Source organism: Ailuropoda melanoleuca, chromosome 11 (assembly GCF_002007445.2).
Source record: "Ailuropoda melanoleuca isolate Jingjing chromosome 11, ASM200744v2, whole genome shotgun sequence".
In the NCBI taxonomy this organism is placed as follows: domain Eukaryota; kingdom Metazoa; phylum Chordata; class Mammalia; order Carnivora; family Ursidae; genus Ailuropoda; species Ailuropoda melanoleuca.
The window spans coordinates 14096970-14114600 of NC_048228.1; the positions used below are offsets into that span (position 1 = coordinate 14096970).

A 17631-nucleotide genomic window follows, 5' to 3' on the forward strand; every position below is an offset into this window, starting at 1 on the left:
ATCGAACTAACCCCGCCCCGCACGCGATTTCCCGGCTTTCCGGACCTGGCGAACTGTATTCCCGCGGGGGTTCGATTGGGCGCGCGATCCATTTGACTTACTCCAAGGCGCGAGATCCCGCGAGAGCAGGAGCTTGACCGTGTCCCCTTAAGGCAAGAGTGGAGCGTTAGGGTTTAACTTCTGGAAAAGGTGCGTGCAGGTTGGCTTGTGTGGCGTAGAAGGAAGGAGGGGATAGTTCTCAAGGGCGGGTGACTAGTCCGTGCTCTTGGTCTATATATTCGGTATTTTCTAAGCTCAGGAAAGCGGACCCGCGAAGGACTGGTTAAGTATTGTTACCTGAGAGAAAACAGCGTAGTGCCTGACTTCAAAACCGCATGTGGATATGCAATTCCTTTTAGCTTTCTGTGAATCGTTATGATTTGTTTACACTTAAATGGCTTCCACTGGCGTGAATGTATATTCCCCAAGTGGTTGTTCGTGACTATTAATAAAATGAAAGCTTTAATAGTGTTGACTCGGCTAATAGTTAATTGTGGTAAGAAAAATTTGGCTGTCTCCTTACTCTGCTTTAGAACAAGTTTTAAGTTAAAAGCTTTTGCTTCGGAATTGGGCTAAACTTTGTTTTGTAATATATTGTTGTTGTTGTTTTTAAGAATAGAAGCTTAAAAAAACCACTTCCATCTTTAGTATCAAAGATCCCTCTCAATAAGTAATAAATGAAATTTTGAAACTCATTTCGAAGCTGATGCAGGTAGAACATACAGGTTATAAAACTGATTTAGGTAAACTCATAGGTAACTAAATGTTTATTTGAAGAATTAGAATGAAGAAACATTTTACATTGGTATAGGTGCATTTTGCTTGAGACTGAATGAATGTGAATTTATGGAGCATTTACTATAATCCTTTCACTGAATTAAGCACTAAAGGAAATACAGTGAAAGTTAAGACATAATTCCTGCCTTCAAGAAATTTAAAACTTTTGGAGGAGGAGGGGAAAAAACTGCATTAAAAAATTATAACACTATTAACTTTCCTTTTGGTTTCCCTAGTACCACTATTTCTTGGTTCTGCAGCTACATCTCTGATACACTTTAAATATTTTTCTTAAGGCCCTCTGTGTTACCAAGCTCTCCATTTTCTTTTGTTGTCTGACCTTATTCCTCCTGTATCCTTGAACAATCTCTTTTCCATCGTGGACTTAGCTTACCAGGTGTCCCAGTGCACGGAGGACTCCCAGATGTATATCTCTAGGTTAGACTTTTAAGCAACAACATCTTCATTTGAATATCACACAGATACCTTAAATAGGTCCTGAATTGATGTTGATATCTTTAGCTTTCCCTATTCCTGATACCATGACTCTCCCCACCCATCTGGAAACTACCCCATTTTCACTCCCTATTTCAGGTAATGGCACCCGGTTACCCAAGACAGAAAAACAGGAGTACCCGTATATTACATTTCCCTCACTTCCTCTATCCTAATATCAAGTTTCTATGGACTCTTATCTCCTTAAGCATCCCTCAAATCCACTCTTCAATCTTCACTCTCACTGTCTTGGTCCATCAAGTAATTAACACCTATCCTGATTCATCTCCCTTGGACAATTACAGTAGCCTCTTGTTATTTCCCACTCCACTCCAACCTACATTCTATTAATAATTTTTCTAACATGAAAATATGATCATGATATTCCTCTGCAAAGATTTATTGCAGGGGCCTCCCATCACCAGTAGGGCATTTCATGATCTTGCTTCAGGCCGTTAACATCATCTGCCATTCTTGCCCGTTTACTCCACTGTAGCCATACTGAACTCCTTGCTTTTCTGTGGATCCTACCACGTTCTTTCAGGATCCTTTCAGTCTCAGTTGAGTTGAAATTGAAATTGAAAACTTACTTCCTTTATGGAACCTTTCATAATTTTCCAAGACAGACTTGTCTTTCCTTCACCCTTTTTGGACTTATTTCTATTTTAACAATTATATTGTACTGTAATTATTTATTTGCAAAGGTAACTGACAAGTCAATCCCTTCTCCACTCTTGAAAAATAATTTAAACTGTGGATAATAAACACTCATTCTATCTCCTCTCCTCATTTAGAGATTACAGAAGAATGCGCTTTAGTTCACCCTTCTTGAGAATTTGACTAAACACTGAAAAACACTTTTTTAATCCTCTAAGTTCAAACTTTCTACCAGTTCTTGGCATATCTAAGTACTGAGTTTTAAATTATAGGCTTGTAGTAAGTCACAGGTTAAGCATCAAAAAGGCAGTCTGAAGCAAACAGATGGGAAAAAGGAAAATTAACCTTGCACTACATATCCCACCCAGAAAACATGGTGGCTAGGAATGTCTTTCCTGCTTTTAATAATAACATATACACAGGTTTTAATAATAGCTAAACCACAGGGTGGGCATAACTCCAAGTGGGGGTATTTCACCCTTTACTGGCCCAGTGATTGGTGTATGGGTGATTCAAGCTCATCAGCATCCTTTCACAGCAATTTCAAATTGGGTCTTTTCTCTGGTTGCAAAGCTGTAAAGATGGGAGCTGAGAGCTGCTTGTGATGATGCATGTTGCCTATTTAGAGTAGCTGGTCTGAAAGAATAATGTAGGTACGGGAGGAAGTGGGAGAGAGAAGAGAGTTCCTGAAAGTCCTCTATCCTCTTATAAAATAGGAAATTCAGGAGTTGAGTGCTTACCAGGCACCTCAGAGCTCTGCAGCATGACATTTTGTTAAGCATCAGAAGGTCAAATTCAATATCCTTAGCACCTTGGCCAGCTCTTAGTCAAAACTTTACTAGCCATACATCCCAAACCTTAGCCTCTGCTATACCAGAGTCAACATTTGTTAGTTAACCATAGCTAGTGGTTAGCCAGTGGCCTCCTTAATTTTTGCTGAGTTATTGTCAGCTTAGGCAATTTCATTACCCTTGTATGTTATTTCACTTTGAAACATTCTAAATTTCTTATCTGTAAAACTGTGATGAGAAATAATACTTACATATGATGTCTTTTGATACTGCCCTAGATAAAAGCAAGTGAAGGCCTATACTGTATATTACAGCCATTAGTGTTATTATTATGATTACCAATACTGTTGTCATCAATGATAATGGGATGCTATAAGAATCTATACATTGTTTTTCTTTCTGTACTATGTATTGGATTATAATCTCAAAGATGTGGGAGGCTTTAGATTACATCTGGCCCAGCCTCCCACTCACTGAAGGATCATCCCCATCAATGGTTGTCCAAGTTCTGTTCAAATATAGTGACATGATAGAAAACTCGATGCTTTGTGAGACAGGCTATTCCTTTTTAAGACTAACTGTTAAGAAATTTTCATCACAATGAATTGAAATCTATTGGTAATTTCCACATACTGTCTTATTTCTGTCCTTTGTAGCAACAGAAATCTATATTCACTTTTCCATAAGATACTATTTAACTGTGAAAATACTTTTGTTTTTTCAAGTTAAAAATACTCCATTTTCTCTCAACAAATTTTTGAAGGCCTAGTAAATATTAAGCTTATTAATCAATCCATTCATTCATAGTATTTCACATCATCCTACAAAGTGAAGTGAATTCTAAAGAACAATAATAATGCAATGCATTCAAACATATTGTATAAAGTAGTGATGAAATATAAATAAGACAAATCAGAGCTATGAGAAATTAAAATACAAGTAGAATGTAAAGAATGAGAACAAAAGAACAAAAATATGCATGAACCTGTAGCTTAAACTTGTTTGGCTCTGATCTAAAATTAAAAGTGGATATGATATTTAAGTTATCAGTAACAGGAAAACATTTTTCTGTCATCATCTAAAATGGTTTTTCCCCATGTGGGCTTTCATCTAAGGAGGCTCTTATCTATGTTCACCGACAGTGGACTCATCACCATGTCCCTGGAAAATGCGGTAACAGGTTTTATATACCATCCATGAAACTGAGCTCAGGATGCACTTTTGCTGTCAACTTCTGAAAAAATGTGTCAGCGAAAAATAAAAACATTTTTTTCAATTAGCCCGATTAGGGTTTGTGCGTAAATATTCTTTCTCTTTAATTTTTTTTATAAAACAAGTTTTATAACATGTTTTACATGTAAGAGCCTTTAGAATCTTAGAGATGGAAAGGATCTTAGAGATTAGTTCATTAAAGTCTCATTGTAGGGATGAGAAAACATAAGTTCAGGGAAGTAAAGTTACCCAAGCTCATGCTGGACACTAAGTAGAACCAGAACTGAAACCCAGCTCTGAAACACTTGGAATTGGCCTGTATGAAATATTTTCCCTGAAATATTCTGAGGTTTCATAGGAGATTGTACTCTTTTGTATCTTAAAGTACAATGAATTTCTTCTATATTCAAGTATTGGTGATAAACATACTTGGCATCTTTGTACCCTCTGGAAAGACAAGGAAAAGGGAACATGAGGAAGTTGAGAGCATTTCACAAGTAAAGATTTTCTTTTTCTGAATTGTGATATCTATTGTAGGACTTTGACTTTATGAAAAATACTAAGATGTTTGGAAATTTACCAAACTTGTTTTCTCATCCCTGGGAACCTAACAAATCTAAGCCATGCACACACGCACACACGCACACACACACACGCACACACACACATAAGACTTTACATCTTAGCCTAACTTGTTTTTAAAGTAGTTCTTTAAGAAATACAAGAGTAGAATAACACCATATCTTTTGCTCGTAGCATATTGGATGAAGCACTGAGCCCAAAAGGAAGTTGCCCTGGAGAGCACTTTTCTTTGTAAAGATGACAAAAATATTCAGGGCACCAGTGTTTTCAAGTTGAACTTCCTTATTGAAATTCACTTCACAGTCAAAAGGAAAAAGGGAAATACAACACTTTTTAATAGAGTAATAAAGTTGTTGGTATAGAAATATTTCAAAGAATTATAGGTGTGATAGAAATACTTCAAAGAATTATAGGTGTATATAAAGCAGAAATTCAAGGACTGAATTTATTTCTAATTCTGAACTATTAGTATTCTTGAGTCTGTCATTCTCTGATCTGTAAAACAAGCCTTAAAACTGAAATTGTGCTGGGGGAAAACAAACAATCTAAGTCTTGGCAAATAATATCCCAGGAATGTGTGTTAAAGACTTTGTACATTTTATTTTTCTTTTAAGTTTTTATTTATTTATTTGAGAGACAGACAGAGCATGAGCAGGGGGAGGGGCAGAGGGAGAGAGAGAAGCAGACTCCCCACTGAGTGTGGAGCCAGACTCAGGTCTCAATCCCAGGACCCTGGGATCATGACCTAAGCCGAGGTCAGATGCTCAACCGCTCTACAGACTGAACCAACCAGGCGCCCTAGACTTTGTACATTTTAAAATCAAAGTTTTCTGATTAAATTGTTTTCTACAAGTTTTGTCCTGTTACTGTTTCAGATTCTTTTTATTCTGAATAACTCTCTTTATGGAATTAGTTATAATAGTTTTAATGTGATGAAGAAAAGCCATGTCAGTTGCTAAAAACTGCTGAATTTCAATTTCAAACAGCAGCTAGCAGTAGGTAGAAGAGCAGCTTTCCAACATTGCAGACTGCAACCTAGAGAAAGCAGTATACTTTACACTATGATCTAGTTCACATGGACATGTATAAAACAAAATCAGTAATTTCTTAAACCATTATTACTGTGAGTGATGCACTCTGATATTTTATTCTTTTCTATTTCATTTGAAAATCTTCTGATCATAACCAATTAAAATGATTTCTAGACTCCCTAACAACAAAACTACGGTTTGAAAGATGTGAGCAAAAGATTTTTAATAGAAGGAGCAGGTCCCCCTTCAATATAGTGTGGAAATTTACTCCCTTCCAGTTAGAAAAAAATATTCATTTTGCTTTGTATTATCACATTAACAATTTTTCACTGATTAAAAACTTCCTAACATTTAAAAAGGCCGTTACTCTAAGGCTCCACATTTTTACTAACATTCACAGTTCACAGTTTTAATCCTCTGTGGTTAATAAATGAGATGTACAAATTATGTAAGGCTATATCCATATAGATAAATATGAAATCATTTACAGTATGCCACCAGAAGATGTGCAGCTTATGTCTATGTGGATGCCTATGTTCTCAGCTGAGATAGGAGAGAGAGAGAGAATAAGATAGTGGAAAGCATGTGAGATCAGAAGCAGAATTCTTGGGTCCTAGTTTTAGGTATACAGTGTGAGATTGGGCTAGTTTCTTAACTTCTCTAAATTTCCATTCTGTAAATGAGGGAATTGGTTTAGAATATTTCAAGATAGTATCTAAAGTTCTTTGAGTCTTTGATGGTTGTTTATTTAAACCAAAGAGAGTGTTTTATTATGCTATTAACATAGTCTAGTGGATCACATTTGGCAAAATCATAACTTGTTCTTTGTTTCTTCTTTTTTACAAGGTAAGTTGGAAAAGAAGAAAAGGTTGTTACAGGTAGATTGTATGTAGGTGAATTTTTCATTATTTTAGCATCAGCTTATATTTATTTTTTCCCCTGGTTATGAACTCCAGATGCCTACTTTCTTTAAGCAAGGCAGGACCCCCTCAACCCCCTACCCTGCTCCTGCCCCTGAAAGGGAATGGGAGTGGTTGTTTGTATTCACCATACTCTAGAGATAATTGCGCCAAAACATTAGAATCTAGGGGCAGTATGGCTTTTTTAAAATTTTATTTTTAAGTAATCCCTACAGCAATTTGGGGCTCAAACTCACAACCCCGAGATCAAGAGTCGCTGAACCAGCCAGGTGCCCCCAGGGGCAATATGTTCTGTGATTTATAACATTCCAAACAGGAATTTAAATGAAAAATCTTTTTAGCTGGAGGAAAAAAAAAGAAAGAAAGGGTTATGTAGCCATCAGTTCCATGGGAACTCTGTTCTGATTGGGTGATGTGTTTTCCGAAGAGGTAAGGTACACCGATCAAGGAAAGTATCCACCCTATTGATTTTTAAAAACTCTTAAGTGACAGGCTTCATGGGGCATGGCGGCCTTGCTGCCCCAAGAAGACTTTTCTCCCTCCTTTCTTCAGCAGCTTCACTGGTCCCAGCTGTCAGCTTACCCCCACCCCCACCTCCGAGTGCAAGCATGGTGCGCAGCAGGATCTCAAGATTCTGCCAAGAACATCTTGCCATGATTGGATAGGAATCCCAGATAAAAATGCAAACCTTTGATTTGTTCACTATGACATCCCTGAAAATGGAATCACCATTGAAACAAAAGCTAAGAGAATTAAGACCAAAACCAAAAGGATGTAATCAACAGTTCTGTACAAAACAGAATTTGACTTTTCATAAGAAAAAAGAATTTATTCACTCAAGACTAAAAGCTAAAGGCCTGGGAACTGAAGCGGAATGAGGTCAAAAAGTGACATTGAATGCGGAAGAAATGGCTGACTTTTACAAGGAATTTTTAAGTAAAAATTTTCAGAAGCACGTGTTTTATAACAGACTGGCACGGCCTAATTTTGCAATCACCTTCTTCATGGGGAGAATGGCCCTGGAGAGGATTTGGAGCAAGCTTAGATTGAAACAAAAGGAGACCAGAGCCCACCTGACTCACTCACCTGGTGTCTGAGTTTCTAGAAGTGGCTGGTTTGGGAGCTCATTTTATGGGGGCTCTAGAAACCTGTAGGTGATCTCTGAAAACCTCTAAGTCCCACACCCTTCGTTATGCAGGCCCCTTGGCTTATGTTGGCACAGGTTGGGCTGGGAGAATGTGGGTCCTGGTGAGCCATGGGCCATGTGGCTCTGTCCTGACTGTGGGTTCCAAGCTGGCTCTCATTCCGGGTGTGACCTTAGATAGAGCCCAGTACTATGAAAAAAATTCCTAAATGACATACAAAATATGGGAAAGCTCACACGAAGTAAGACTATTCTATCAAAATCCTAAAAAGGCTATCTTAACTGCAATTTTGAGTCTGGAGAACAGAGCTAATGCAAATGCTTATCCTAAAAAGGTAGTCAGACCACTTCAGTGTTTCTATGTCTATATTTAATAAATTCCTTGCTCCAACATATATTAGTTCCAAGTCAGAGCCAAGTATATTTATCCCAAAGAATTTTCAATGTAACCTCAAATCTAGCTTAGTTCTAAATGCCTTTGGTTTCTTACTGCATGATGTTGATAATTTTTTATTCATAACAATAGCTAACATTTGTTGAAGACTTACTGTGTATGGGGTAGTATACCTTTTAATGAATTTATTTTTAAGGTAGCTACAAATATTATCCCCTTAATCCAGATACATTTATTCATTTAACAAATTTTTATTGTTCTTTACTATCTACCAGGCACGGAGGATAGAACAATTAATAAAAAAGGCCACGTTTCTGCCCTGAGAGAACATTCATTCTGGTGGACAAGATGAACAAGGAAGGAACAAATAGGTATATTATTTTGGTGGGTCATAAGAAGGATCCTTGCAGATTTCCAACAACATGATTGACTGAGGGCCCCAGTTCTAGTGCATGGTGACCCTCGTCACTTCATTTGGGCCTAGGCTGCCTTCCACAGTCTGCTCCTAGCCAATGACTGACTGTGACAAGGACACTAAGGCAGAACCATTTCAGGGAAGCACAGGGTTTCTCCTGCAGGTGACTTTGGCTCAAGGGTCCTCCAACAGCTTCGCTGCATCTTCCCTCAGCTGCATGGCAGCGTGGAACAAGTCAGCACACTTTCATTTGGAATCTCTTGGCTCTTCCAACCCTCTAGACTCCTTCCCTCTTTTCACATTTTTTTTTTAATTTAAAGATTTTATTTATTTATTTGACAGAGAGAGAGACAGCCAGCGAGAGAGGGAACACAAGCAGGGGGAGTGGAAGAGGGAGAAGCAGGCTCCCAACAGAGGAGCCTGATGCGGGGCTTGATCCCATAACGCCGGGATCACGCCCTGAGCCGAAGACAGACACTTAACGACTGAGCCACCCAGGTGCCCCCCACCTTTTCACTTTTGAGAGCATTTTTCCTAATACAATTTTTTTAGATTTAACCCCATCTTGACATCTGCTTCTCAGAGGACCCAGACTAAGACACTATGTTCGGGAGTAATAAGTGCTATTTTAAAAAAGCACGATAACGGGACACCTGAGTGGCTCAGTCAGTTAAGTGTCGGACTCTTGATTTTGGTGCAGGTCATGATCTCAGGGTCATGAGATCAAGCCCGCATCTGCTTGGGATCCTCCCCCCCACTCTCGCTAATGCGCGAGTGCTCTCTCTCTCTCAAATAAATAAAATCTTTTTTTTTTTTTTTTAAAGCACAGTAAGGTATTAGAAATATTTGCTCTGAAATAAGGGTGGTCAGGGAAGGTCTCAGTCAGACAGAGGTAGCACTTGAGCCACATAAAGAATTAGAGAAAACTGACTTACAGAGTGAAGTGAATTGCATGAGATGACGTCGCTGATTTCTGGTAGATCAGCAGCTACGTGGCACCTTCAAAACAACTGCTTTTATGTTATCTGTAAGTAAGTGATGATACAGAAAATGTGCTGAGAGTATCTGTTTGGGTGACAATTCACATTAGACAATTGTGTACATGTACGATCAGAGCTACTTCAAAAGGTATGAGGAAAAACCTGCAGACAGCACTGAATAGCACAATTAATTCCTGTCCAGGCTAGCCTGTATTTCCTTTCAGCCTGCTTCATTTTGGCATTCGTTTTTTTGCCCCTTTCATTTATATTTATTTTGCTAGTGGTGCAGCTTCTATATTAGTTCTTCAATCAGCAGTTTTAAAATAGGGTATGACATTGAATTTATCTTTTTTCCTTCTGACTTTTTCCGGTCCTATTTCCTGAAACATCTCCATTCCCTACAGTGCCTAAGCTGTCACTGAATGTGTTTGAAAATATACCATAGTACAGAAAAATAAGCACATTCTTTTTGGATCTGAACTATAACCTCTTAAAATGAGCATTTCCCCCCTTTCTGCCCATGTGTACCAAATCTTCCTATTGATATCCCATTACATTGAGAAAGCAGGAAAAGTTTCTATCCTGGGTTAAAAGCCAGCCCTTCTATCTAAGGCATTCAAATAGAGACACACCCTGTTCTTGATCTAATAACAACTCCAGTTTAAGCCCTGGAAATCTTTACACAGTTTTACTTATTTTTTTCTTCGTTCTGCAAAGTTTAACTTTTTTAAGTATTATAATTTTCCAAAGACTCTTTTTTATATTGGTGAAGTGCTTTGGGCAAAAGCTGGCATTCGTCCACCTTTCATAGAAAGCGAACTGCCCTTCTTCCTACAGAATAGAGCATGTGGAGGTTGAAAGTATTTTTCATAAGAAAAGAAGCATTCAAAGCAATACTTTCCTAAGCTTAATAAAAAGCAGTTGTGGCTGAGAAACTGCAATGATGTCATGTAAGTTTTATCTTGCATAAGCAGCAGAGTGAGGAAATTCCAGAATTAATAAGTCTGCTGGTACAGCTGTGCCCTGAGTTGGAAAGTTCAGGATGTTCTTTTCATACTCACGACTGGACATTTTGCTCTACATTAGCCTTTGCAAGAATAATTGACTCCCTCCATTTGCAAGCTGCTAAAACATTTATAAATGGATCTATTTAGAAAATGTAGAAGTTTAAATGGATTCAATAAATGGTCACTTAGACTCAAAATTATTGTTTATATTTGCCTTGATTCTGTAATGACCAATAATTAGTTATTTTCCATTATCAAGTGCCTTTGAATAGTGTGTTAAGAAATGGAAAACCCTAACTTTGAGAAATGATTGAAGGCAGTAGAGTTAAAAGCCAAGAATGGTCTTTTTAACCATAGCTCTAGTTATTAATGTAGCTCTAGTTATTATCCAGAGAACAATTGGCCAGCTGATCATCAGAAAATGGCTTACATAAAATAGGAGATAAAATTTCATGATCCGGAAGTCTGTTGAACAGTATAATGAAAATTGAGAGAATTCCATCTAAAGTTTTGAAAAGTAGAAAATATTTTCCTTTAAAGGAATGGCTTTGGTGTATGATCACACTAGATGACTTCTTTCAACCTTATGGTTTCTTAGTATCATGCATTCCTTTCCTTTCTTTCCTCCTTTGCCTCTACAGGGGAAAGAAAAGGAAGAATACACAGATCAAAAGGATGCACGATATGAACAGAAATGAGCAAATTTAATCAGAGTTCACTTTTGTGGTGCTTAAATTTCAAAATTAAACATGCATGTTGCTTGTTTTGTTGAGTTCACGTTCAACACAGCCTGACAGTGCAGCCTCCTCTGATCAGGACTGCCTGAGTGACTTTGGAGGGTGACTCTGAAATTGTTCAGTTTATAGCTGTATTTGCTTCAAATTAAGATGATGAAGATTTATTATTATTTTGTCTAATGTAAAAAAAATAGCTTAAGGCTGAATTTTATTCTGAGAGAGAAGATAAACAATGACTAGAGCTTATATTTTAGAGCCAGACTTAGCAAGCTCTCCCCCTTTTGTGCTATAATTAAGCAAATCACCTTAGTTCTCTAAGGCTCAATTTTCTTATATAAAATTGAGATTATTTATAATACCTTCCTCACAGGATAATTATGCAAATAAAATATGGCAAATATATGTTAAGGAGCCTCAGTGCCATGAATAAGTACAGTGCCTGGAGTTTAGTAGTCTGTCAGTGAAAGTTATTTTTTTTTCTTTTAATTTTCTTTCTCCTTTATTCCATTTCTCATGTATACAAATGTGACTGGAAAAGATGCCACAGTCTTTCTGCTGTTCTAAAGAGACTATCATATTTCTTCAGACTTTGAAAGGTTTAGCTGCTTTTCAGGTCAATGGAAACCTATTCAAAATTCCTTTCAAATTCTCAATTGTGTAGCAACCAGAGTGTGAAATTTTGGCATTTCTAAAGGTGTCAGACAGCTGGGCTAGAATTAATACACACTTCCAGGAAAGGAAGAAATACAGTAGTGAACAGAGTTATTCCATCATTTTCTATCCAATTCTTAAAAAAAATAACCAACTTAAGATTTTCCCTTTTTAAATACTCCTTTATGGTAGTTGCAGAGTGGGGAGTATTGTTCTTTACCTAGCATATTTAATTGCTGGGACTCTTTTGGTGGTTGACAGAATGGTGATATTGAGCATACAGTTTAATTGTTTGGAGATCATTGAAATCATGCAATAAAATTTCAATTTAATGAGAAATAGTAACTCATTTCAAACTGCTATTAAAAAGTTATTTCATCATAATGCATAATAGAATATGACTAATTTTTATCTTTTAAAGCATTAAAAATGGATGAAAAAACAGCATGATAGGAGCCTTATGTAGTTTATCACAGATGCCAATGTTATTATTTTAAAACAGATAACACCAAAACTTAAGTAAAAGTAAGTAATCTTAAAGATAGATTTTAAATTATATGAATTCTCTATTATTTCAGAATGTATTCATACAATACTTTGATATTGTTACTTTCTAGGGATTGCATTTTTTAGCAGCAATTTTTTAAAAAATTTCTCTGCTTAAAAGACTAGAGGATGATTAGAACAACCACCAACTCCAACATTGCATTCACAGATTCTTTTGTAAATATGTTGTTCTGTGGCATTTTCTTTACTATCTACTCTCCTTCCTAAACTTAGTCTGGTGCATAGTTTTCTATGGCTGAGGCATTCATTCTCTGGCATAAATATCTACCACAGAACTCTTAACTGAATTAAAATGGGAAAAATTGATACTTATTTCTTACTAATTCTATGCTATCTACTCCCTTTATCATATTTTAAGACAGATCTAAAGCTATATATTAGTTTGAGCCCTGTATATCAATATGTTCACATATCTCATGACTGATGTGTGCTACTTTGCTTTCAGATGTTTTTGTGCTCTTTCATTTCTTGTTTTTGTATGTATTTTGTAGTATATACTCTCCAGTATTTAAGGACTAAGTAGAATTTAAAGATTCAGGAAAAAAAAGCTGCTAATTCAAATTATACATCTCTCTTTCATGTATATATATTTTATTTATATGTATATTAGCATATATTTTATTTGTTTTTACTCTTCTAAAAATGCATACATAAAGTTGAACCTAATCAACACAGCTTTGGGATTTTTGGAGCTTGAATTCCAAGTACACCCTGACCATTAAGATGAGTATGATGTTCGTTGAGTCATTGTCTCTCTGTCTGCTTGACCTAATACTAAATGAATATAGTAACCCAACTGAACTTCGGAGAATGTCATCGGGAATAGTTACCTAGTGATCCAAAGCCGGTCAAAACATACAAAGCAGTTTAGAAATTCTAAGAATGACTAATGAGAAGGCTTTATCCAGACATGCTGTTTTATCCTGGTCACCAGAAAGGAACCCTTTCCGACACTTTTCTCCATCCATAATGTTTGTTCATTGGCTTCCATAGCTTTCATCCCTTAAAGAAAACTCCAAATGAGTCTAAATATCTTGCACTGCACTTTAATTCTAGATTCTACTTGAAAAACTTATTCAAAAATAGCTCATTTTAAAGGAAAAGAGGGGCGCCTGGGTGGCACAGCGGTTAAGCGTCTGCCTTCGGCTCAGGGCGTGATCCTGGTGTTATGGGATCGAGCCCCATGTCGGGCTCCTCTGCTGTGAGCCTGCTTCTTCCTCTCCCTCTCCCCCTGCTTGTGTTCCCTCTCTCGCTGGCTGTCTCTATCTCTGTCAAATAAATAAAATCTTTAAAAAAAAGTAAAATAAAATAAAGGAAAAGAAGTTGAAATCTTTTGTTGTCAGTTACTTTTCTGGATTTTCTCAGAGAAGGCTGGATTGTTTAGACCAGGTGAAAACAAAATTATGAATAAAGACAAGTGAGTTGAAAGTTTTTAAAACAAGATTTTGAATTGTTTATTAGCATTTGATCTGAGATTGAATTTAAATGTGATAAAAGGAAAATTGCTAAATTGCTATTAATTATTGCTACTAATGAAGAGTGTAAGAGGCTTTGCCAGTAAGTAGAATAATAAAACAGCAACATTTATGTTTAGAGGGTTTTGTGGCATATACAACTTTCTTTTCATAGGTCTTCTGTTTCTGGTACAGTGGTGTCCTCTGTAGGCTCAGTTGTTATCACTATAGGAACATTCTCAGATATCCATCCCTTTGGAGTCCTATTAAAGGACCGTCTGCCAGAAAGAGGATTGGCAAAAGCCATAAATCTGGGATCTGTTAGAAGTAGTAGCTCAAAATCTGGAACCTTGAATTTAACCATTTTTGATGCTTTTTCAAAACCTCCAAATGGGGTGGCAACTCTGTAGGAAGTGAAAAGAAAAATAATAATTAATTTTCAAATTCATTTGCCAGAAAATAGAAAACAATTTAATTTGTGATTCTGTGGGTATGTTGTTATATTCTTAGTACAATTTTCAGTTTTTGATCTCTGAGGCAAGTATTTTTAATTAAGTACTATGATGGTATGATAAAACAGATATTTGTTAATACACTGGTATAAAGTCCCTTTGTAGGTACTCTTAGTTTGGGACTAAACTAATCTATTCTATACTCTGAGCTCATTGAAAACATTTCTTGCCTTTGTGTCTTTGCTAACAATGCTTCCCCTGCTTAGATATTTCCTCCCTGCCTTCTGTCCACCTGTGTATGTCTTGTGGCCTTTAAGTTCCTACTTCCTCTCAATTATCCCAGCCTCCTCACTGTTCTTTCGCCAAATTCCTATAGCATGCATTGTTATGTCAGTGATTTGATGCTTATGATATAGTACTTTGGCTTGTTAGCTTTTTTTTTTTCATAATATGACTTGGTCTGAGTTTGTTTTTTCATAATATGGTTTGGTATAATTTGTGAATTATAAACTCTTTGAAGGCAAGAAGTGTGTCTTTTGCATCTTTCTATCTCCACTTCAATAACCTCAAAATTCTATATTTCTTTTGAATAAAGTCTACCTTCTTGGAATTCAAGGCCCCACATAACATTCCAGCTTCCTTTGATTTAGCCATTAATTTATTTATTCATTCAGCACCAGGCATTTCTAAGTGTTAGGGATGTAACAGTGAACAATGGAGTCAAAGTTTGACCTCTTAATATTCTTTTTTTTTTTTAAGAGCGAGAAAGCATGCATGCATGCGGTGGGGGGAAGGGCAGAAGGAGAGGGAGAGAATCTTAAGCAGACTCCACGCTGACATGGGGCTCAATCTTACAACCCTGAGATCATGATCTGAGCTGAAATCAACAGCTAAGAGGCCTAGCCGACTGAGCCACACAGGCACCCCAAGCACTTATGCTTTAATGAAGAAGACAGACAATAAAAAAAATAAACATATAGACAATACTTCTGATAGTAATGAGAACTATGCAGAAAATTAAAGTAGTATAATTTTCTAGGGCATAAATGAATGACTAGATAGCCGGGGAAGACTTCTCTGAAGAGATGACTTTTATTTTTTTTTTATTAAATATTTTATTTATTTATTTGACAGAGAGAGACAGTCAGCAAGAGAGGGAACACAAGCAGGGGGAGTGGGAGAGGAAGAAGTAGGCTCCTAGCAGAGGAGCCTGATGGGCTCGATCCCAGAACGCCAGGATCACGCCTTGAGCCGAAGGCAGACGTTTAACAACTGCACCACCTGGCGCCCCTGAAGAGACGACTTTTAAACTGTCACATGATGGTAAGAAGTTAGCCATGGGCAGTACAGCTGAAACACATCAGCATTTCAGGCACAGGGAGTAGGTAATGCAAAGAATCTAAGGCAGAGATATTGTTGATACATTCAGGAAAAGAAAGAAGGCTTATGTTGGTAGACAAGTAGGTAAAGGTTGGTAGAGAGAAGAGAGGACAGAGAGGTGGATTGTATGGGACTTTGTCCAAGTAAGAAACATGAATTTCATTCCAAGTGTGAAGGGCGGCACTGTAAAATGTTAAGCAGGGAGTAGTGTAATCCGATTAAATTTTTGTAAAGATTACTCTGGCAGCTTTTGCTCTGTGAATAGATTATAAGAGGACAAGAGTGGAAGGAGAAAAGATACTGTGGCAATTCAAGTGAGAAATGATGGCGGATTGGATTTCAGGTGTTTTCCATGAAGATGGAAAGAAGTGAGTGGTTTCAGGATGGGTTTTGGGAGTAGAGTCAATAGGTTTTTCTGATAAATGGATAAAAATTGTCAAAGAAATATAGAAATCAAGGATTAGTTGTACGTTTAGAGTTTTAGCAACTGGCTGGTGGAAGACAGAGAGGAACAGTTTTGGTGTGTGAGTAGAAAACGATTTTGACATCCCAGTGGAAAGGTCCATTATGTCTGTTTGCCCTGTTCTCTTTTTATGCCCCCTTCATTCTAGCCAAATTGAATGCAGTGCTTACTCTTCTCCTTTATACTCTCCTACCTTTAGTCATACTCTTTTTTTCTCTGTTGGAGTACTCTGACACTACATTTCTAAGTCTCCTTTAGGTTATAACTTTAAGTTCTAATTTGCACTTCTAAATTACCTTAAGTTCTTTCAGTTCTAAGTATGTTATTTAAGTAGCATATGTAGCTTTCTTCTTGAAGCTTTCCTTGATCTCCCACAGCCAGAAGTAGGTCTTGCTCCTCTAAGTTTCCATGGACTCTATTTTTACTTCCCCTGTAACCTCATTTCCTATCTTCCATTACATCCATTAATATATCTGCCTTGTTATTATTATTATTATTGCCAAACTGTACTCCAGGAGGACTCCCCTGTAACCTCACTTCCTATCTTCCATTACATCCATCGATATATCTGCCTTGTTATTATTATTATTATTATTATTATTGCCAAACTGTACTCCAGGAGGACACTCTCTGATCTTCCATTACATCCATTGATCTATCTGCCTTGTTATTATTATTATTATTATTGCCAAACTGTACTCCAGGAGGACTGGAATTCTCTCCGATATATCTTTGTAACTCATTACAATATACTTTTGTAATGCATTGTACCTAGAAGATCCTCATACACATTGGACAATTTGGACAATGGGAAGACTGTAGAGTCTGTCCAATATTACCGAGATTATTTTAAAGCCTGGAAGAGATCTGATTTTCTTTGTAGCTCAGTCACCCTGTGATCATCTTGAATATCTTTTTTTTTTTTAAAGATTTTATTTATTTATTCGACAGAGATAGAGACAGCCAGCGAGAGAGGGAACAAGCAGGGGGAGTGGGAGAGGAAGAAGCAGGCTCCCAGTGGAGGAGCCTGATGTGGGGCTCGATCCCATAACATCGGGATCACGCCCTGAGCCGAAGGCAGACGCTCAACTGCTCTCCCACCCAGGCGCCCCTCATCTTGAATATCTTAATTTCTGTGTGACAGTAGTAAGAGACCATGGAGTCTGACTAAGTAAGGAGACAGTGACTGATGGACCTTGAAATATGGGATGGCTTTGACATGTGGAGCTGAAGTATTGTTGAAGAAAAGAATAAATGAAAAGTAAAGATACGGTGTGATGGGGGGGGTGCTTAAAATTGAGATTTTTGAAGGCAACACTGGTATCAGTAATAACAAACTTTAAGAAAAGCCAAGAGTGGCTGAGGTGGGATTGAGAAAGCGATCCTTAAAATGAGACAAAGACTTAAAAGGGTGGAGAGTTCATATGTGGATATGTGGATAAATCATATGTGGATAGTGAAGCTACCGAGAAGTATGACAGGA

The 17631-nt window shown here is 37.2% G+C and overlaps 1 protein-coding gene and 1 long non-coding RNA gene across 2 annotated transcripts in view; one reads left to right on the top strand and one right to left on the bottom strand.

The window, feature by feature from the left end:
• The first annotated feature begins 7 nt into the window (after positions 1-7).
• LOC109490994 lies at positions 8-12124 on the top strand. The gene is made up of 3 exons (XR_004628723.1): positions 8-189; positions 8318-8413; positions 11086-12124. It is a non-coding gene; the product is annotated as an uncharacterized LOC109490994 (long non-coding RNA).
• Positions 12125-14022: 1898 nt separating this feature from the next.
• MYOZ2 (myozenin 2) overlaps positions 14023-17631 on the bottom strand; it is a 38878-nt gene continuing 35269 nt past the window's right edge. Inside the window, exon 6 of the mRNA XM_002927948.4 lies at positions 14023-14257. Within this exon, the coding sequence (XP_002927994.1) occupies positions 14023-14257 (235 nt within the window). The remainder of the gene's footprint in view (positions 14258-17631) is intronic.